The sequence below is a fragment of the Hemiscyllium ocellatum genome, chromosome 3 (genome assembly GCF_020745735.1).
Source record: "Hemiscyllium ocellatum isolate sHemOce1 chromosome 3, sHemOce1.pat.X.cur, whole genome shotgun sequence".
Taxonomy (NCBI): domain Eukaryota; kingdom Metazoa; phylum Chordata; class Chondrichthyes; order Orectolobiformes; family Hemiscylliidae; genus Hemiscyllium; species Hemiscyllium ocellatum.
In genome coordinates, this window is record NC_083403.1 from 144455693 (window position 1) to 144478243 (window position 22551).

Below are 22551 nucleotides of genomic sequence, written 5' to 3' on the forward strand. Positions count from 1 at the left end.
TTTTTAGCAAAATTCTGTCCATACAATAAATATTCATTTTCTGGATGGCGGGGTGGAAAGAAGCCTTTTAGTCATTCTTAAACTGCCAGACAGTGTAGAATAAATCACAAATATTAAAAATATTGAAAGGTTGCCAATGAAGACAAGAGGATCCTTTCCTTGATTTTTTTTCCCTGGGACACAGCAGGGATTCTAAACTGACACTGTCTGAGTAAACATTGATGGGTTTGATTTTGGAGGAGTATCAGGATCGGAGTCTCGGTGTGCGCACAAATTAAAAATTGCTTTTAATCCAGTGACTTGGGGACGGTTTTGGTTTTCAATGAGGGCTACAGTGAGGAATGCAGATCCTGCCAATGAATGACCCAGCATGCTCCTGAAGGCATTTATTAAGAGGTCTATCCTTTCTTGGATTCAAATTTTCAATTATTTTTCCCCACTGAGCCAACTTCTTTCCAGTTTGTCACAAAATCCAAAAGATTTATTTGGCATTGTTCTTACATTTAATATGTAGGGCCAACTAGCCAATGATTACAACCATTGAGGCTTATGATCAGGACCTATCATTCATCAGAGCATCGATGTGCTGACCCTGCTTTTAAAGTCCAGCCCAATGTCTCTCAATGATTACGTAGTAACCTGATGGTTAACATTTACTGAGTAATATTAGGTGTCAGCAGTGATTCATTGTTTGATTCCAAATTTGAGTGAAAACCTAGTGGATTCTTATTCCACTTCCCAAAGACCTGGCCACAAAATTCAAGCTGGTGCCTCCCTGAAGAACTAACAAAAATCAACAAATTAAACAATGCCTCGCTACCATCTTCAATGGACAGCAAATATCCCATGGCATCTTTGGAGAAGAACAAGGGAGTTCTTCCAATGTCTTAGGCAACCTCTGTCCTTCAATCAGCATCACTTACACAGAGAATACGCTCATTCCTTACTGGGATCTTACAGGGTGAAAATTAACAACCACATTTCCAAGATTAGCCTCTGAGTGAGCAACATTTACATTTAAAATGCTTGTCCTGGTTTCCAGCTCTCTCCAATGTCTTGTTCCTCCTCATCTCCACAATCACCTTTAATCCGATAACCCTCAGAAATATCAAATCCTTCAAATTTGACCTCTTACACTGCTGGATTTTAAACATTCTACCATGGCATTTGTACCTTTAGCTGCTGAGCACTGAGCCCTGAGTTACATTTCCATACTGACCTGCTTCTTTCCTATTTGAAGGAACAATATAAAAGCTATCTTATCTGCAGTGAATTGTGTTGATAGTGCCGTGTGAAATGGCTCAGGACATTTGAAGCACCATGATAAATAAGAGTTATTGTTCTTAAATTACAATAGTGACCACATTTCAAACATTTTTCACTGGTTATAAAGTGGTTTAAAGGCTCTGAGGCCACACAAGTCTCACTTTCCCATTTGATGACAGTCCTATTGTCATTTTACATACTTGAAAAACGTACTCCAAAGAAACAGACATGTGCAGAATACATTGAACCTGTACAGAGAACAATATTTTTGGGTTTCACAGTTCAAATTACTTTTGTTACAGAGTGTTCTGCCATGTTAGAAAAGGAAATACCATAAACATATGTGTACTTAGTGCAAACAAGATGGGGCTTGTATGACAGGAAGATGAAGTTATTAAAAGCATATTTCCATTACTATCAATTATTGAAATATTGCCACCACACCTTTATGGAACAAGATCTGAGTGAAATGTATACATTTTCCTTGTATCATACTGTCACTACAAGACAATCATTCATCACTGTTCAATTAATTTCTCTTAACTGCAATTTTTTTTAAGGTTACTCAGTAACTTGGCATAGCCTGGAGATTATAACAATGCTGGCAGATGGAGGACAGTAGTCCTACTCCAACTAACATTGTGGATTTAGTCTATACACAGGGACTTCACACAGTGAATGAACTGATTCCATCAAAGTGACGAATCACAAATCACTAGAAGTAAAATGTTGTTTTTAAATAAATCCTTTGCATCACCATTTCTACTAGAGTATGCACAAAACTTTGAAATGATACTTTTCACAAAAGGAAGGATGAAATCCCAATTACTTCCTCTGGGAAACAGCTTAAGGTATGGTGTCACCGTTCAGTATTTTTAATCTAATATTTGACATTAATGGTTTTGCCTTGATAGGGAAGAATAATTTATTCATTGATAATATATAACTATTTTCTCATTTTGAATTTGGTTTTCAAAATTTGTGCAGTTCGCTGGAATAAAAACAGTAATTACTTATAGTTTTACCAAATGCATCGCACTGACATTTTATTAAATTCCAATCTGGTTACCAATAAAAATTGATGACAAGCAATTACTGCACACTCTGGATCCAACTACTGCTCCTTCCTCTGAACTGTGTTTGTGTCAAAGTACACACATAATACTAAAAATAGAATTGATCATGAGGTTTGAACAGTCTGTGAGTGGGGACAATGCCAAGTAGCACAGAGTTCCTCTTAAACCCAACCCAACTTTCCTGTTGCCAAAGGAGAAATCAAACAGGAATGAATAGGATTGGAAAGGAGTACATTACCAAAGGATGGAATGTATTGAGCATCATTGTGATTTCCAAAGCTCCTCAATGTTAATCTTCTCTTAGTTTTAGGAAATGTACAGAACTTTCTGAAATTATTTGCTGTTTGAACTTCAGACAGAGAACAAGTTCAAGTCTTCTGTTTGACGGAATTTGGCTTTGTCTGGAAATGATAGGCCATTATGTTCCTGCATCCTATACAGAAATGAAAGTTACAAATGGGAAACTTGAGAGTATCTCTTGCTTTAGGTAATGGAAACTGAATCAGTCTGAACCTCACTTTCATTTGAACAGACCTGATAGATGGAAACCAGGCGGGGTTTTTAATGGGGTGACTGGGGTGTTGTCCACTCGCTGGAGAGGAAGGTCTGCCATAAAAAGTATCACTCCACTTAGATGAATAACTGTGGGTCTTCCCCGTATCAAGGGCTCTGGGGACAGAGATACCAACTGCTGAGAGCTATGGACAAGCTCTATGGAACAGATACAACATCAGGAAGGTGCTGGCTGCTCCCCTGTATGACATCCACTGTGATCAGATCCTAGGCTGCAGGTAAGTGATCACAGGAGTGTGCTCATTGGGAAGGTGGGTCAGCAACAAGGGAAGATGTGACCCTCAGTGCCCTGACCCCCAACCTTATCCCTGCAGGGATGATTTAAAACTCTTATCTTGGCCTTTCCTACCACAGACAGAATTAGAATGGAGACAGGACAGTAGTGGGATCCCTTTGTGCCCCCCCCTCCCATTTCAGTAAATGGACCTTTGTCACAAGGGAGGGTATTAAGACCCACTCCAGACAACTCCCTTAAATCCCAGTGAAAATGGTCATAATTTTAGAAGTAATGGTTATATTTTCAAACCCCGAATTAGCTTTCAAATTCCACCTACTTTTCTTCCTTTCCCTCTTCTCGTGGCTGTCTGTGCTCTGTGAGTCTGATTGACCGTCACTGCTATCATCCCATATCTCAGACAGCTCCTTCATTTCATCTGGGACATCCTTCTGAGGAGACAAAAGACAGAAGTGATATTATCACAGTCCATGGCTTGGAGTTTCCAATTTATCACAGACTGAGAATAATGGGCACTGAGTCAAGAAGATTCTGAGAGACAGTGTGCTACAGACAGAATATTACGAACAGTTAACTCAGTTGCCCCTCCCTCTGCCACAATAAACCTGGCAGAATTCTGGTTGAAGTGTTCATTTGGATTTACATCATAAACAGTTTGTGACAGACAGTCCTGGTAAGAGACTGCACCAAGCCGCCAAGAAATTCATCCCTCTATTGCAAAAGGAATTTGCTAAATTGAACCATCTCCACCACCCCAAACTTCAGGATCTGCTAAAAAGGAAAACTTGTTCAACTTTATTTTTCTGATACATAAACCCTGTTCAAATATTAATTGACAGATTACAAAGAACATAAAGTCTTACATACTAAAACATTTGTTTAGCTCCAAACAACAGAGTTTATATAGATGAATATGGCCTCTCTAGTTTCTGATCTCCTGTATCAATATAGTTTGAAAATACTGCACATGGCGTTAAATGCTATTGGCTGAGGGATAAATTGATAAGCTTGTCACATAAACTGGACAATAACTGTCTAAGAAACTACATAAACAGAAATGTAAGTATGGGTAAGCCACATCCTCATCGAGCCTGATAAGATATGGTTTGGACGGGACTGATACCTGCTGTAGGGACCCTGTACCCACTGGAAGCAGGTTCTCTACCAGTTCATCCCCACCTCTCCTTAATTCCTTTTCAAATGCAATCTACTCATCATCCTTGTTCATGCCTGCAAGACAGGCCCCATCGCTACTGTGGACTTCACCTAGTCCAGTCTCCATGATTACCTCCTCTTTGGTGCAGTCTAATGTCCCAGAAGTGGCCATCAATCAAATCTGGGACCACCGAGCTGTTGGTCAGTGTATTGACTAAAGTGGAGCTTCTCTTCATATGGACTGCTCTCAGTCAATAGACACCCTGTGGATTGTTGTGTGGCTGTGGGGCAGCCAGGATGGGAAGTGTTATGTTCCCTGTCAAGTCTTCAGGAGATCTTGTGGGAAATCCATCGTCTGAAAAATCTTGCTTCTGTTGTCACAGTGGCATTGTTCAAACATGTAAATTAATTTATATTTGTCTACATACAATTGAATTAGGAACCACAGGGGTAGATGTTAGCCATATGGCCCCTTCATTATGCTCTGCTATTGAATTAAGTCATAGATAATCGGGTTATTTCACATCCCCACCAATCCCAATAATCTATGACTCTATAACCTTGCATCTCCTTGCTTATCAAAGGAGAATCACTTTTGTCTTAAAAATATTCAACTACTCTATTCTCACCACATTTTCAGCAAGGCCCCCCTGAAAATAAAAGTTCTATCTCCATCGGAAAAGGGTGACCCTTGTTTTTTAAGCAGTGACATTTAATTCAACACTCTCCAATAACAGGGAACAGCTTCCCCACCCTGTCAAGACCCCCTTGCTTCACTCCTAAACTCCAGCTAATATAAGCCTAGCCTATCCAAACCTTCCTCATTTGACAACCTCCCCATTCCAAGCATTAATCTTGTAAACCTTCTGTGAACAGTTTCTCATGCATTTACATCCTTCTTAAATAAGGAGACCAATATTACACACTTTCCAAATGTGGTCTCTCTAATGTGGGACTGAAGGAAAACCTCCCTATTTTTGTATTCAATGTTCCTCAAAACAACCAATAATTCTATAAGCCCTCTTAATTACTTACAAACAAATCTTTATGATTACTGCACCAGGACACCTGGATCGCTCTGCATCTCAGAGTTCTACAATTTATTTTATGCTTCCAGATAAAATAGAAAATTTTACATGTTCCTGAAGTACACTCCATTTGCCAGACCTTTGCCTACTCACATAACCTATCTACAGCCTTATACAACCTTCTCATACCCTCTTCATAACCTACATTCCTATCTATCTTTGTGTCATCCACAAACATGGTAACTAAATCTTAGGTCCCTTCATCTTAGTCATTTATGTAAAGCATAAAGGGTTGACACCCTAGCACTGGTCCACATATTATGTGTGGATAACCAGAAAACTATCACCTATTTACTGTTAGCCAGCAAAGCTTCTATCCCTGCTATCCTTTTGTCTTAGATGAGCTTTTACTTTTCTCAATAACCTTTAAGAGATACCATTGAGTATAGCATGTCCACTCTGTAATAACTCAGGAAATCTGACTGAAAGGAACATGGTTTATTGCTTAAGACCAAAATACAGCCACTACTTGTACATGGGTGAGTTCCATACTGGGACAGATAGTTCTGCAGACCCATTCCTGGGTCTCTCAGATGATGAGTTCCAGCAGACGGGCTATTGCCTGTTACCGAGGGAATCGATGAGCTCTATGAAGAAATTAATTAGTGATTCCCCACGGACTTTATTGGGGTTATCACACACCAAATTCATTTCTTGCACAGTGCATGCTACTTTTTCAAAGAACTCCGATGAACTGAGAAAACCTGACTTCTCTTTCACAAAGCAAAGCTCATTCTGCCTGGTTTCCTTGAGTTTACCTAATTGCATGTTATAACTTATTTAATCCTATAAAAAAATGATAAGCTAACTGGCCTGTAGCTTGCTGCTTTGGAATAAAGGGGCCACATTAACTATATCCCTTGTCAGGTTTGGTTCATCAATAATGTAACAGATTTAATTAACTGTGTTAGGACTGAGTTAATGTGAAGGCAAATATCCTGTGCTATTATCACTCATGGAGTGGTCTGTTGTAAACTCTCAGTCAGGTTTCAGGAAGGGCTCTAGAATGATGTTTTGAGAACGATTCATCCCTTTGGTTTTATACTCAGTGCCTTCTAGCAGCTCCAGAGGGGTTATTAGCTACTTAGTGACTAGTTTAAGAATTTACTTGTAAGCAGTCATGTTGGGGCATGCTGCTGCCTTGTACAATAAGCAGGTAGTGCCTAAAACATCCAAGAGTGAAACATGGGGAAAGTGACTGCACACACAGTCAAGGTGCAGTTCAAGTTGGTCCATCAAATGTCTGGTTTCCACAAAAAGAAATACATTCTGCGATACCACCACATTGAACCCACCTGCTGGACAGGGCAGTGCACCAGATAATAGAAAAGATTCATTTTTAACCATCCTTCCTTCAAAAGAAAAAAAATAACTTTACCATCTTAACAGGGTAATTTAAGGATATTATCTACATTTGGTAAACCATTGTCAAACATATGAACCATAGGAAGTGATCTCTCTGTAAAGGGTTTTCTCTCTCTCTCTCCTCATGAAATGATATTGCTGATACAGTGCTGGGCTCCAGCCTGCCAAACAGGGAGCAAGACTGCAATTCCAACTACATGTGGAATACTCTTCCAGTAACATTATCGGGCAGATTAATAAACAAAATAAGAGATAGTGCTGTGGATTTGTCTATCAGCCATGAATCATGAGAAAGAGGTTAGAGGGAAATGAGTCAGATGCTGGCAGGTGGGGCTGGACTAATTTAGGATATCTGCTCGGCATGAACAAGTTGGACTGAAAGGCCTATTTTCATCACAGCTCTATCACTCTATCTAGCTTCATGTTTAGTATTACTGACACAATGTCAGTCCTTGTTTCAGAAGTCCATTTTGAAATGAGGGGAATTGATCTCAATCCATGTCCTACTGGCGATAAACTCAGAATACACACCACCTATAAATCAGTGCTAAATCTCATAAGGATGCAGAGATTGGAAAACATAGTGCTGGTGAAATAGAGGTCTGTTGTTCCAATGCTGGAACATAGCTACTGTAGGGGGCAGATACGTGAGCTTACTTTGTGCTTGCGTTCATACAGCAGGCATGAAACTTCTCAACACTGAGGTGCCGCACTATCAGTATTGTTCTTATTACTTTGTTAACTGCTGGTAAATGTAATTTAGAAACAAAACCAGAATTACAACAGAACAGAAACTCTCCTTTTTCCATCCAAGTACGCAGGCATTATTGTCTTTCTTCGAGAAAAACTTACCTTCAAAGTATAGACTCCCATTCGACCAGGCACCTTATAGAAAATACCCTCTTCTCCCCTAGAATTTGTGTGAAGCATAGCATTCAAGCAAGCCAATGGAGAAGTGCCACTAGGAGAAACAGAAATAACATCAATCGACAGTGGTCTGATGAACATTAGTAAGCCAAGATCCTACGAGTGCAAAATTCTTTGAAGTGTTTCAAAAAAGTACAGTACTAATGATTGCCAACACTGCAAATTAATTCCTTGTTCTGTAGCCAGAACCTGAGTATAATTCACATCTACTCTGTTCGAAATAATCACAATGCAGTGAGATACAGACTTTTGCCCTTAGGGTGCAACGTACAAAAAACGGTCTTTGGAATTTTCAGAAACAGTTTGAACAGCTTACCCAGTCACTTCTAACTCCAACAGAATGAATATCAGCATCCAGTGTCAAAATAACTAATAACATGTCAAAAACTAAATACGCTCTAGAATTCTTAGGAAAAGAAATCTGCTGCAAATGTTCTTTAAAAGGCTTAAATGTCATTACTGTGAAAATTGAAGCTGTTACAACTTGAAGTGTCAAGGATACTTTGGATTTATATCCTGGACAGATTGCTGGTATAAACATTCCAAGTTATTTAAGAATTTAATGAAGAAAAGTATTAAAAGCTAACTTAGCTTTGTGTATATGCTTCTATATTTTGGGAATTTATTGATAGTATCAGCAACCTAGGTTCATTTTCCAAATCTATCTGACAAAGCTAAGGCTCTTGCCATAAGAAATGCCATCAGATACATAGCAAGGTCTCTCATGTTGAGCCGACATGCTGCTGAAACCATTGTCCTTGGCAGTGTCTCTCTCAGACTCTATACACTCTCTGTACACTTTAGCTCATTTAAAGCTCTGATGTCTGTATCATGTCTTATATCTGACCCTACACCCCACATCTCCTGTCCTTTACTAGTGATATTGGTGCCTGGTCTCAGAGATCTCACTTTAAAATCTTCAATTTAAACCTTTCCTTCAGCCTTTTCCTCAGTTTTGATAGGAAACCCACATTCTCCATAATACTCTCCTCCTCCAAGATCAACCCCACCTCTTTCGCAAGCTTTTCTCTTGCCTTCGAATGTCTTCTGTGGCTCACCGTTTTCTAATGATCCCTCTTAATATATCCTCTTAATATCAAATGCACACATTCTTATAATGCCATTAAAACTTCTCCATTTGAGCATTCAGGAAAATATTGGATTAAAACTTCTGGACAGATGCCAGATCTGAGACTGACTATATTTTACTGAAAAGGTAACAATGTTCTCTGATAGCAGTCAGCATTCCCTATTTGTTTGTTCTTTCTTTTATAGGTTTAGTACTGTGCATGAATTCATTTATTTTCCAATCTCCAGTTTTGACATCAGTTTAGAGATGGAGCAGCAACATCTTTTCTCATTTCATAAACTGAAAGGATTTCTATTTTCTGTCCATATATGCAGCTGTCTGCAGTTTATTTCTTTTCAAGTTATGTTATTTCTTCAACAATCTTAAAAATTCTCTCAAACGTACAGTTCAGAAATAGTCACTGGATGTTAATTTACATGGGGTTTATGGATTTCCTATTTCTGATGGGTTTTACTTTCAAACAGCTTTCTATCAGGTTTCAGTGAATAGTGTGTGTTTCAGGTACAGCTGGTCTCCTCATCAGTACACTGTGGAGTTCTTTTCAGCTTGGGAACACACACAAATATGGAAACAGGGTATATTTCATAATCTAACTCGCTGGATTACAAAGGCTATTACTTTTGGAATCACAGTGGAGTCAAATTTCTGTGCCAGTAAGTGCTCCATCCTGCTGGGATTGTTCTGTTTTTGTTTTTAGCTTTTTTTTTGGCATTGTTAAAGTCTGTAGGTGGGCCTTAAAAACAGAATATAATTAGTCCTGTTGGCACAGGCCACAGGAATTCTTTTCATTTTGTTTTGAACAGAGAAAGTAGAAGCAGCAGGCAAATACTCTTGTGCTTTCAGGTTTTCCTGAAAGATTAGGCCCGAAACATTATCCTCCCCTTTCACTAGCTGGCCACCTATGTTATCTTATCAGCATTTTCTAATTTTATCTAACTTTGTTCTGTCAATTTTCCCCTTCCTTATTTTTCTCTTTTTAAGGTTTCATTCACATCTAGTTTGACTATTTCAATATCTTATCCTTGGTGCCAGCGCTCCGTGGAACTACAAACAACACATCCAGTTATTAACAACGCGACTCCACACTAGCTTTCTCAACCCGATTATGCAGCTTTTCATTAAAAATGGACTAAGCCCGACTTTTACTGCGAGTCAATCATGCAATGAGGAAATATAAAACCTTTGAATCCGTTGTTGAACTGCAGAATTGTTAATAACACAGAAAATTGTGAAAATGCTCAGCAGATCAGTCAGCATCTGAGGGGTGACATACCACATTAGGGCAGGGAGGAGCTGCAATGGGAATGACAGACAGACCGATGGTCTAGCATGGTGGCTTCCTGCTTCAATCTCACCTTGGCCCAATTTTGCAGCAAAAGGATGATTTGGGAGCGAGGGGGGGAGGGGGCAGATATACCTACCCTGTGGGCTGAATGGCCAACAAAACGTGTAAAGAGGCTGCAGAGACCAATTAAAGGAGTCAACCTCTCCATCCCCAAAGGTGGCTGGGCCAGTTTAGCTGTCTGGAGGTGGTTTCCCAGTAGTGGAACAATGATCCAGGGCACACCTAGAGACCATCTTTGTGGGCGGCACGGTGGCACAGTGGTTAGCACTGCTGCCTCATAGTGCCTGAGACCCGGGTTCAATTCCCGACTCAGGCGACTGACTGTGTGGAGTTTGCACGTTCTCCCCGTGTCTGCGTGGGTTTCCTCCGGGTGCTCCGGTTTCCTCCCACAGTCCAAAGATGTGCGGGTCAGGTGAATTGGCCATGCTAAATTGCCCGTAGTGTTAGGTAGGGGTATGGGTGGGTTGCGCTTCGGCTGGTCGGTGTGGACTTGTTGGGCCGAAGGGCCTGTTTCCACACTGTAAATCTAATCTAGTCTAATCTAATCATCCACGGCCAGCTAAGCCATGTTGGAGACAGGTCACTTGGCCATCAGCACGATGGGGAAACAAAATCTATATTTCAATTTAATTCTCAAAGAGATAGAGGCATGGAACCTCCACCTGGGGATGCCTTTTTACTTACCTCGATTGCTGATCCTTACAAGCTGAAAAATCTCTAATTCATCAGACCACAGATTAGTAGTAAAAGTAGGCCATTCAGCCCATCAAGTCTACTCTGTCATTCAATCAGATCATGGCTGATCTGATAATCCTCAAATCCAAACTCACAGTTCACCCCATAGCTCATGATTCTTTCAATCAGATTTAAGGTCTTTGACAGTGTGTTAGTCTTCCGTGATTGGATGGGAAGCTCCAGACCAATAACAGAGACAGGCATTGAGTTGGACCAAGTGACTGCTTTCCTCAACATTGGTTCAGGTTCAGGACATTGAATTGGTCCTGATCCCTGTACCCTACTTGGGAGAGACATTTCTGCCCATTCTTTCAGGTTGATAACCCTTCATCAGGACTGGAGATATACCTGATTTTAATCAAATCCTGGGAAAATGAGGTGTGGGTAGTGGGAGTGAGAGGAGGCAAGAACATAAAGGGAATATCTGCATTGAATTAGAATGTTGGACAGATTAATTGAAAAAGCATGATGTTTTGAGGCAAGAACAATGGTAATTAGGCACCCAAAAAAAATTGGGTTTACAGGATGTGAAAATGACAAAGACAGAAACTTTATCAGCTGCCTCAAAAAAATGGGAACAGTGGTGAGTGATCTGAAATTGTCAAAGTCAACAATGGTTTTAGAAAATGTAAAGTACCTGAATGAAAGATACTGTGCTGTTCCAATAGCTTCATAGGAGGGAAAGGACAGAGAGGCTGAAGTGGGAGTGAATTAAAATATGAAATACCCCTGAAGTAGAAATGGGAATAGACAATGATAGCTCTTACTCAACAATCAGTGAGTCATGCAGTGAATGAATGTGGACACTAACCAAGGATTCGAACAGAGAGCTCTCGAAGGTTGGATGTTACATTGATATGTATCATTAAGAATTATTACTAAACAGTTCTCTGAAACATGTAGTGTAAAAAAGGAGGAAGAAAATCAGAAAAAAAAACTGACCTTGATTTACAGCGGAATTCCCCTGAAATGTGTCCAATTGCTTAGGTAGCTTCAAACTGATGAATATCCAATCCTCACTTGTGTGTGTGTGTGTCTGTGTGTGTGTGTGTGTGTGTGTGTGTACCTCAGGGTAATGACGACTGAAGGCCCTACGTTGTGGTCAGGAACTCCCCTGGATTTCACTACCCACCACTGCTGGAAGTTTGATATTCAGTCTGATTGGTGTCTCCTTGACCACTGGAGTCCAAGGTGAGATACTCAAACCTGAAACCTTTGGGTCAGGAGCACAGTTGTCTCTCACTGGGCCACAAGGTCTCCATCTAAACAGAGCAGCCAATTCAAATGGTCCCATGTGGATTCACCAAGCTCCACCATTTAGAAATCCAATTCACTATATTTAAATTCATTCATCACAGCTTAGCACATTCACTTGATTTGTGTGTATCACTCAGAATGCCACAATCTTTGTTTATCAGGCTTGGTGAAGGCTCTGATGTTACAGTGGTTATGTCCCTATCTCTTATCTTGAAGGCCAAGGTTCAGGTCCCACCAATTCAAGAAGTATGCCAGAATACTTCATTGGGCGGCACGGTGGCACAGTGGTTAGCACTGCTGCCTCACAGCGCCTGTAGACCCGGGTTCAATTCCCGACTCAGGCGACTGACTGTGTGGAGTTTGCACGTTCTCCCCGTGTCTGCGTGGGTTTCCTCCGGGTGCTCCGGTTTCCTCCCACAGTCCAAAGATGTGCGGGTCAGGTGAATTGGCCAAGCTAAATTGCCCGTAGTGTTAGGTAAGGGGTAAATGTAGGGGTAAGGGTGGGTTGCGCTTCGGCGGGTCGGTGTGGACTTGTTGGGCCGAAGGGCCTGTTTCCACACTGTAAGTCTAATCTAATCTAATATATCTGAACAAGCTCAGTGTTATCAGTTTTCTTTTCAGAAACTGTTACAAGTCAGAATGCACTGAAATCAGACACAATATCTGACTGGGCAGCTACAGTGAAGAATTGCAGATCTTGAAATGTATCAAAGCAATCACTGGATAAAGGTCACCATGAATAAAAAGTGAGGTCTGCAGATGCTGGAGATCAGAGCTGAAAATGTGTTGCTGGTTAAAGCACAGCAGGAGGCAGCATCCAAGGAACAGGAAATTCGACGTTTCAGGCCAGAGCCCTTCATCAGGAATGGGCTGATAAGGTCACCATGAAACCAGGAAGCAGGGGTAGACTCGGAAACACAACTCCTTGAGGCTACATGTACTGGGTGCTGACACAGGTCCATCGTCCACTAGAATTTCCTTCAAGACTATGCCTGGCATGGACTCCTTTGTTACCAATATTTTGAGTGCAATGCCTCCTGATTTGGCACTGCCAGCCCATCTTGGTCAGGGAGATGCAGAGTGCCACCCCCCTTATGCTGCCGGGGAAACTGGTCAAACATTCCGTCTCCGGGAGCACTAACATGGTCACCAATACCCTGGCACCACTTCGACCAACTGTCCACACTACCGGAAAACAATCCCTCGACATTTCTGGTGGTCCAGGATGAACCCTTAAGAAGCACTACCAAATCCATCTAACACGGGAAGCTCTTTTGGACAAAGTTTCTTCATCCCTTTTGCTATTGCACTGCCAAAGCAATTCGATGTGGACAGTCACAAAGGTGCTTCACATTCATTCACATCCTTGAAGGAAGTACTGAAAGGCAAAGAGTTTGACTCTCTTTGCAATCTGTGCACATCACTGTGTTGTTCCCAACTCTTTTGAGAACATCAAGCTGCTCAGTGAACTAGGTAAGAGGTCATTCTGTATTAAAAACCCAAACCTGCATAAACCATGAAATGGGAGGCAAACCGACTGGATGTGAACTTGTCATTGTCTTGGTGGATATCCTTCCCAATATACAGTACACACACTGACCATCATCTCACAGAAACCAAACATTAATACAGTTTCATGACCTACTCAGCAGAGTGCAAATTCTCTTTCAATATTTGCAAACTGTGAACATTCGTTTTGGAAACAAAACAACTTGATTTTTCCATGAAGAACAATAACCTGCTGACAGTGAATGGCTTCCTACATAGTGAGCCTTGGTTTTCAAGACTGAATTAAATTGAATTTGAATTTATTGTCACGTGTACTCAGGCACAGTGAAAAGCTTTGTTCACAAGATGTGCCAATCCTGGTCAGTCAACTGTATTAATGGAATACTTTTCTTTTATTTATAACACTTATTGCTAATTAGCTTTTCATCAAATAATTTAGAGAAATTTCCTAAGGTTTATTGGTGTGACATTTTCCCAAGAACACATGAGATAAGAGCAGGAAGTTGGGCCTGGAGCATCACCTATTACAATCACCCCAGACCTCAGACATTCTAGGTCATTCACCATATCCCTTGGTATTCTGAGAGAACAAAGATTTGCCTATCACAACCTTAATTATATTCAACAATGTAACATCCACAACCTTCCAAGGTAGAGAATTCCAAAGACTCACAACACATTGAATGAAGATGTTTTTTTCTTATCTTAGTCCTATATAACTGTTGTCTTATTCTGAGACTATGCCCCTGATGTTTTCAATTCTTCAGCCAACAGAAACCTCACAGTTTCTAAGTGTCAAGTGCCTTCAGAATTTTGCGTATCATAATGAGATCACCTCTCATTCTTCTAAAGTCCAGATATTATAGGACAGACTTACTCAGCCCCTCATCAGAGATTAAGCAGTTTAAAGTACTTCACACCCAACAATTCTATGCAAAGAAACATTGTGACACTAACAGAAGAGATTACACAGAAAATCCACGAAGCACAGACTTTTTTTAAAAGAATTCTGTGAGTTTGTTTACACAAGTACTGAGATGTGCGAACTTTGTATGATTAATATCTTTATAAAGTTGTGCAGTAAGCTTTATTTTCTCACACCTCTTTTGATGATGTCTCAAGGTTTAAGAACTGACAAGTGTTCAATGCTTCAGATTTTGATAACTTAATGATCTGTTTGACACTTTTATATAGTTGTCAGAGCACTGACATTTTTAAAAAAATTATGAGTGGGTTTCTTAGAGGTGTCACATATTCCATGATTCCCACAGGGGTGATGGTTCTGTCCGTACCGAATGAATGTGCACACAAGGACTATGAACAATGAGGGCCACTGGAGATAACTGGATGAGATGAGTTAGCATTAACTTGGTATCAAGGCTGTTTGATGCCATGTTAGTGAGTGGTGGAGTATGAATTGGCATTTTGAAGTTATCTTTCAAAAGCTTTCACAAGCAAAGTACGGTCTACTAAATATCTGACAGGCCGTGAACCATGAGTCATGGAAACGTTGGCCTGACTCCTTGAAAATTGTTGGGGGAGTGACCCAGGAGAAGATTAGCCCTAAAAGGGAGATGGCCAGTCTGGGAATCCAGAATGTGGTGTCACTACCTGCACCCTCATCCCATACCATTGTAAATAGAGATTGCCAGGTATAATGGTGAGAATCCCAGAATCAGTTCTGCCCAACATTATCAACAACATCATTTCTTCTGACTCCCCAAAAATTTATCCCGCAGTGTACAGAACTGTCCACTGAGTAGGAGCTGGTCAGAAGTGGATGACGCCTTCTACAAACACGATAGAGTAACATTCAGTCGCCTTATTTTGTAGGCAACGTGACATACTCCCAGAATGGGAGGTGTGACATTGTTAATCAAGGCTAGTATTACAGCAGCTGAGAGAACATTTGAGGTCTCATTCACTGAGGGAGCTTGGGCTGAGGTTAGAGACTGGAAAGGATAGGTCACCCTGTTGGGAATTTTCTGCAGACCTCCAAATTGTTCGGGGGATGTAGAGGAAAGGATAGCAAAGATGCTTCTTGACAGGAGTGAGTGTAACAGAGTGGTTGTTAAGGGGGACTTTAACTTCTCTAATATTGACTGGGAATACTATAGTTCGAGTAGTTTAGATGGGTCAGTTTTTGTTCAATATGTGCAGGAGGGTTTTCTGACACAGTATGTAGACAGGCCAACAAGAGGCGAAGCCATATTAGATTTGGTACTGGGTAATGAACACCGGCCAGATGTTAGATTTGGAGGTAGGTGAGCACTTTGGCGACAGTAACCACAATTTTGTTACGTTCACTTTAGTGATGGAAAGGGATAGGTAAATACCACAGGGAAAGAGGTATAACTGGGGGAAAGACAATTATGATGCAATTAGCCAAGATTTAGGATGCATAAGATTCGGAAGGAAACTGCAGGAGATGAACACTCTTGTAACGTGGAGCTTATTCAAGGAACAGCAGGTCCTAGATACCCATCAGGCAGGGAGGTAGTAAACCATGGCTCCCTCTCTTGAAAACTAAAGAAGTTGAAGCTCTTGTCAAGAGGAAGAAGAAGGCTTATGTGAAGATCAGGCATGAAGGCTCAGTTAAGGGGCTTGGGAGTTCTAAGTTAGCCAGAAAAGGTCTAAAGAGAGAGCTGAGAAGAGACAGGAGGGGAAATGAGAAGTTGTTGGCGGATAGGATCAAGGAAAATCCTAAGGCCTACTATAGGTATATCAGGAATAAAAGAATGACGAGAGTAAGATCAGAGCCAATCAAAGATAGTAGTGGAAAGTTGCATGTGGAATCGGAGGATAAAGGGGAAGCATTTAATGAATACTTTTTGTCAGTATTCACATTGGAAAGGGGCAATGTTAGAGAATATAGAGACATGGGCTACAAGGTTAGACAGGATTGAGGTTGACAAAGAGGAGGTTTTAGCAATTTTGGAATATCTGAAAATAGATAAGTACCCTGGGCCAGATGGGATTTATCCTCAGATTCTCTGGGAAGCCAGGGAGGAGATTGCAGAGCCTTTGGCTTTGATTTTTATGTCACCAGGAGTCGTGCCAGAAGACTGGGGGATAGTAAATGTTGTTCCCTTGTTTAAGAAGGGGAGTCAGGACAACCCTGGTAATTATAGGCCAGTGAGCCTTACTTTGGTTGTGGGTAAAGTGTTGGAAAAGGTTATAAGAGTTAGGATTTATAATCATCTGGAAAGGAACAATCTGATTAAGGATAGTCAAGATGGTTTTGTGAAGGGTAGGCCATGTCTCACTAACCAAGGTGACCAAACAGGTGGATGAAGGTAAAGTGGTTGATGTGGTGTATATGGACTTCAGTAAGGCATTTGATATGGTTCCACATGGTGGGCTATTGCACAAAATACAGAGTTTCAGGATTGAAGGTGATTTAGCGAATTGGATCAGAAATTGGCTAGCTGAAAGAAGACAGAGGGTGGGGGTTGATGGGAAATGTTCATCCTGGAGCTCAATTACTAGTGGTGTGCCACAAGGATCTGTTTTGGGGCCACTGCTGTTTGTCATTTTTATAAATGATCTGGATGTGGGCATAGAAGGATGGGTTAGTAAATTTGCAGATGACACTAAAAGGCAGAGTTGTGGATAGTGTCGAAGGATGTTGTGGGTTACAGAGGGACATAGATAAGATGCAGAACTGGGCTCAGAAGTGGCAAATGGACTTTAATGCAGAAAAGAGTGAGGTAGTTCACTTCAGAAGAAATAACAGGAATGCAGAGTACTGGGCTGGCAGTGAAGATGAACAAAGAGATCCCAGTGTCCTGGTGCATAAATCCCAACCAGGTTGGTAGGGTTGTTAAGAAGGCATATGGTGTGTTGACGTTTATTGGTAGGGGGGATTGAGTTTCAGAGCCATGAGGTCATGCTTCAGCTGTACAAGACACTAGTAAGGCCGTACCTGGAGTATTGCGTACAGTTCTGCTCACCGCATTATGGGAAGATGTGGAAGCTTTGGAAAGGGTTCAGAGGAGATTTACTAGGATGTTGCCTGGTATGGAGGGAAGGTCTTACAAGGAAAGGCTGAGGGACTTGAGGCTGTTTTTGTTAGAGAGAAAAAGGTTGAGAGGTGACTTAATAGAGACATATAAGATAATCAGAGGGTTAGATAGGGTGGACAGTGAGAGCCTTTTATCTCGGATGGTGATGGCTAACGCAAGGGGACATAGCTTTAAACTGAGGGGTGATAGATTTAGAACAGATTTTAGGGTTATTTTCTTCACCCAGAGTAGTAAGGGTGTGGAACAGCCTGCCTGCAACAGTAACAGACTCACCGATGTTAAGGGCATTTAAATGGTCTTTGGACATACATATGAATAATAATGGAACAGTGTAGGTTAGATGGGCATCAGATTATTTTCACAGGTCAGTGCAACATTGAGGGCCGAAGAGCCTGTACTGTGCTGTAATGTTCTATGTTCTATGATCTAATGAAGGCATCTGCTCATAACTGGTGTCGACGCGAAGATATTCAGCACAGAGACAACAGCAATAAATTGTGCAATTTGTGCACCTTCAAAATTAAAAATAAAAGTTCAATTAAATCAGTGCTTTTGGCTACCATTCCAAGCAAAGGTAAATTTGGCAACAAAAAGTCATGGAGTAAAAAATGAGGTGTGCAGATGCTGGAGATCACAGCTGAAAATGTGTTGCTGGTCAAAGCACAGCAGGCCAGGCAGCATCTCAGGAATAGAGAATTCGACGTTTCGAGCATAAGCCCTTCATCAGGAATGAGAGAGAGTAGCCAAGCAGGCTAAGATAAAAGGTAGGGAGGAGGGACTTGGGGGAGGGGCGATGGAGGTGGGATAGGTGGAAGGAGGTCAAGGTGAGGGTGATAGGCCGGAGTGGGGTGGGGGCGGAGAGGTCAGGAAGAAGATTGCAGGTTAGGAGGGCGGTGATGAGTTGAGGGAACCGACTGAGACAAGGTGGGGGGAGGGGAAATGAGGAAACTGGAGAAATCTGAATTCATTCCTTGTGGTTGGAGGGTTCCCAGGCGGAAGATGAGGTGCTCCTCCTCCAGCTGTCGTGTACCTGCATGTCCTCGGTGGAGTGGGAGGGAGAGTTAAAGTGTTGAGCCACGGGGTGGTTGGGTTGGTTGGTCCGGGCGTCCCTGAGGTGTTCTCTGAAGCGTTCCGCAAGTAAGCGGCCTGTCTCACCAATATAGAGGAGGCCACATCGGGTGCAGCGGATGCAATAGATGATGTGTGTGGAGGTACAGGTGAACTTGTGGCGGATATGGAAGGATCCCTTGGGGCCTTGGAGGGAAGTGAGTGTGGAGGTGTGGGCGCAAGTTTTACATTTCCTGCGGTTGCAGGGGAAGGTGCCGGGGGTGGAGGTTGGGTTGGTGGGGGGTGTGGATCTGACAAGGGAGTCACGAAGGGAGTGGTCCTTGCGGAACGCTGATAGGGGAGGGGAGGGAAATATATCCTTGGTGGTGGGGTCCGTTTGGAGGTGGCGGAAATGGCGGCGGATGATACGTTGTATGCGCAGGTTGGTGGGGTGGTAGGTGAGAACCAGTGGGGTTCTGTCTTGGTGGCGGTTGGAGGAGCGGGGCTCAAGGGCGGAGGAGCGGGAAGTGGAGGCGATGCGGTGGAGAGCATCGTCGATCACGTCTGGGGGGAATCTGCGGTCCTTGAAGAAGGAGGCCATCTGGGCTGTGCGGTGTTGGAACTGGTCCTCCTGGGAGCAGATGCGGCGGAGACGAAGGAACCCACTCCAACCTCTCACCCTCAGAACGTGCAGCCCTCCACTCCCTCCGCTCCAATCCCAACCTCACCATCAAACCGGCAGACAAGGGAGGCGCGGTGGTAGTTTGGCGCACTGACCTTTATACCGCTGAAGCCAAACGCCAGCTCGCGGACGCCTCCTCTTATCGCCCCCTTGACCACGATCCCACCTCCCACCACCAAACCATCATCTCCCAGACCATCCATGACCTCATCACCTCAGGGGATCTCCCATCCACCGCCTCCAACCTCACAGTCCCACAACCCCGCACCGCCCGTTTCTACCTCCTGCCCAAAATCCACAAACCTGCCTGCCCCGGCCGACCCATTGTCTCAGCCTGCTCCTGCCCCACCGAACTCATCTCCCAATACCTCAACACGGTCCTGTCCCCTCTAGTCCAAGAACTCCCCACCTACGTTCGGGACACCACCCACGCCCTCCACCTCCCCCAGGATTTTCGCTTCCCCGGTCCCCAACGCCTTATTTTCACTATGGATATCCAGTCCCTGTACACCTCCATCCCCCATCACGAAGGACTCAAAGCCCTCCGCTTCTTCCTTTCCCGCCGCACCAACCAGTACCCTTCCACTGACACCCTCCTTCGACTGACTGAACTGGTCCTCACCCTGAATAACTTCTCTTTTCAATCCTCCCACTTCCTCCAAACTAAAGGAGTTGCCATGGGCACCCGCATGGGCCCCAGCTATGCCTGCCTCTTTGTAGGATATGTGGAACAGTCCATCTTCCGCAACTACACTGGCACCACCCCCCACCTTTTCCTCCGCTACATCGATGACTGTATCGGCGCTGCCTCGTGCTCCCACAAGGAGGTTGAACAGTTCATCAACTTTACTAACACCTTCCATCCCGACCTGAAATTCACCTGGACTGTCTCAGACTCCTCCCTCCCCTTCCTAGACCTTTCCATCTCTATCTCGGGCGACCGACTCAACACAGACATCTATTATAAACCGACTGACTCCCACAGCTACCTGGACTACACCTCCTCCCATCCTGCCCCCTGCAAAAACGCCATCCCATATTCCCAATTCCTTCGTCTCCGCCGCATCTGCTCCCAGGAGGACCAGTTCCAACACCGCACAGCCCAGATGGCCTCCTTCTTCAAGGACCGCAGATTCCCCCCAGACGTGATCGACGATGCCCTCCACCGCATCTCCTCCACTTCCCGCTCCTCCGCCCTTGAGCCCCGCTCCTCCAACCGCCACCAAGACAGAACCCCACTGGTTCTCACCTACCACCCCACCAACCTCCGCATACAACGTATCATCCGCCGTCATTTCCGCCACCTCCAAACGGACCCCACCACCAAGGATATATTTCCCTCCCCTCCCCTATCAGTGTTCCGCAAGGACCACTCCCTTCGTGACTCCCTCGTCAGATCCACACCCCCCCACCAACCCAACCTCCACCCCCGGCACCTTCCCCTGCAACCGCAGGAAATGTAAAACTTGCGCCCACACCTCCACACTCACTTCTCTCCAAGGCCCCAAGGGATCCTTCCATATCCACCACAAGTTCACCTGTACCTCCACACACATCATCTATTGCATCCGCTGCACCCGATGTGGCCTCCTCTATATTGGTGAGACAGGCCGCTTACTTGCGGAACGCTTCAGAGAACACCTCAGGGACGCCCGGACCAACCAACCCAACCACCCCGTGGCTCAACACTTTAACTCTCCCTCCCACTCCACCGAGGACATGCAGCTCCTTGGACTCCTCCACCGGCAGAACATAACAACACGACGGCTGGAGGAGGAGCGCCTCATCTTCCGCCTGGGAACCCTCCAACCACAAGGTATGAATTCAGATTTCTCCAGTTTCCTCATTTCCCCTCCCCCCACCTTGTCTCAGTCGGTTCCCTCAACTCAGCACCGCCCTCCTAACCTGCAATCCTCTTCCTGACCTCTCCGCCCCCACCCCACTCCGGCCTATCACCCTCACCTTGACCTCCTTCCACCTATCCCACCTCCATCGCCCCTCCCCCAGTCCCTCCTCCCTACCTTTTATCTCAGCCGGCTTGGCTACTCTCTCTCATTCCTGATGAAGGGCTTATGCTTGAAACGTCGAATTCTCTATTCCTGAGATGCTGCCTGGCCTGCTGTGCTTTGACCAGCAACACATTTTCAACAAAAAGTCATGGACAGTTCAAAGGAAATCACTGTTGCAAATCACAAATCTGGCATTAAACTGATGTATTTACCAATTCTCTGTGATGATGCCCTCTCTCTCCACCCCCACCCCCACTCCAGTGGGACTGCCTGTTCCTCCCAGTCTAGACAGGCAGGAGTCTGGGGGAACACACGAAGCCAGGCAGCATCAGGAGGTGGGGAAATCGACATTTTGGGTGTAACTCTTCTTCTTCCCAGTCTGGCAGTTAGACACACCATTGTTCTGCATTCTCACATTCCGATCACTTAATCTGAACTATCAGCATTTTTTCTCTCTCAGCACTCGACAGCCCAGACCACCAACTCCACATCCCCCTCATCCCCCACCAACAATAGTAAAAATGCTGTGACCTCGCCACTTTACCAGCTCTGATGAGGAGTCATCTAGACTGAAAAATCAGCTTGCTCTCTCTCCATGGATACTGCCTGACCCGCTTTTGTTGTTTTCAGGACAGATTCTAGCACCTGCAGTGATTTGCTCCAATGCTATTAAAGATTTTGATCCATTTTACAATCTTAACCAGTTTGAAACATTCCACCCGTAAGACAAGGATTGTTTTTCTGTTGTGGAAATTGCCACACAAATTTGGGATGCCAACAAACATTTCATCAATATTGGTTTAATAAAACATTAATATTTTGATTAATTTTACTAATACAGCAAGGAGTTTACAAATTGAAGTTTACTAGCTGGTTGGAGTTTGTAGATGGAGTTTAAACTGAGAGGAACAATCTTCTATCAATTGTACTATTCCTTCCTCAACTACGTGAAATTATCTAAACTCACAGGGACTGGAAGAGATTAAACATTGACAATCTAGAATTGGCTGCCATCTGAAGCTTTCAATATCAAAACAAGATTAAAGCAAGCTTACTGGTGAAAAGGTGAATCGGTACACAACTCTACAAACTGAAAGAAATCCAGGTAAATCTCTGTCCCACTTGGAGGGAATGCTTGGAGCCTTGGATAGAATGAAGTGAAGAGGT

The 22551-nt window shown here is 43.4% G+C and overlaps 1 protein-coding gene across 5 annotated transcripts in view; it reads right to left on the reverse strand.

The window, feature by feature from the left end:
* Positions 1 to 22551, reverse strand: part of LOC132835003 (putative Polycomb group protein ASXL2) — a 310992-nt gene that overhangs the window by 105099 nt on the left and 183342 nt on the right. For 4 of the 5 annotated variants that reach the window (XM_060854233.1, XM_060854260.1, XM_060854251.1 and 1 more), the window contains 2 exons: positions 7611 to 7719; positions 3470 to 3581 (listed from right to left, as the gene is read on the reverse strand). The exons of the other annotated variant lie outside the window; for it this stretch is intronic. In XM_060854233.1, coding sequence (XP_060710216.1) covers positions 3470 to 3581; positions 7611 to 7719 — 221 coding nt within the window. The remainder of the gene's footprint in view (positions 1 to 3469; positions 3582 to 7610; positions 7720 to 22551) is intronic. 5 annotated transcript variants of the gene reach the window in all.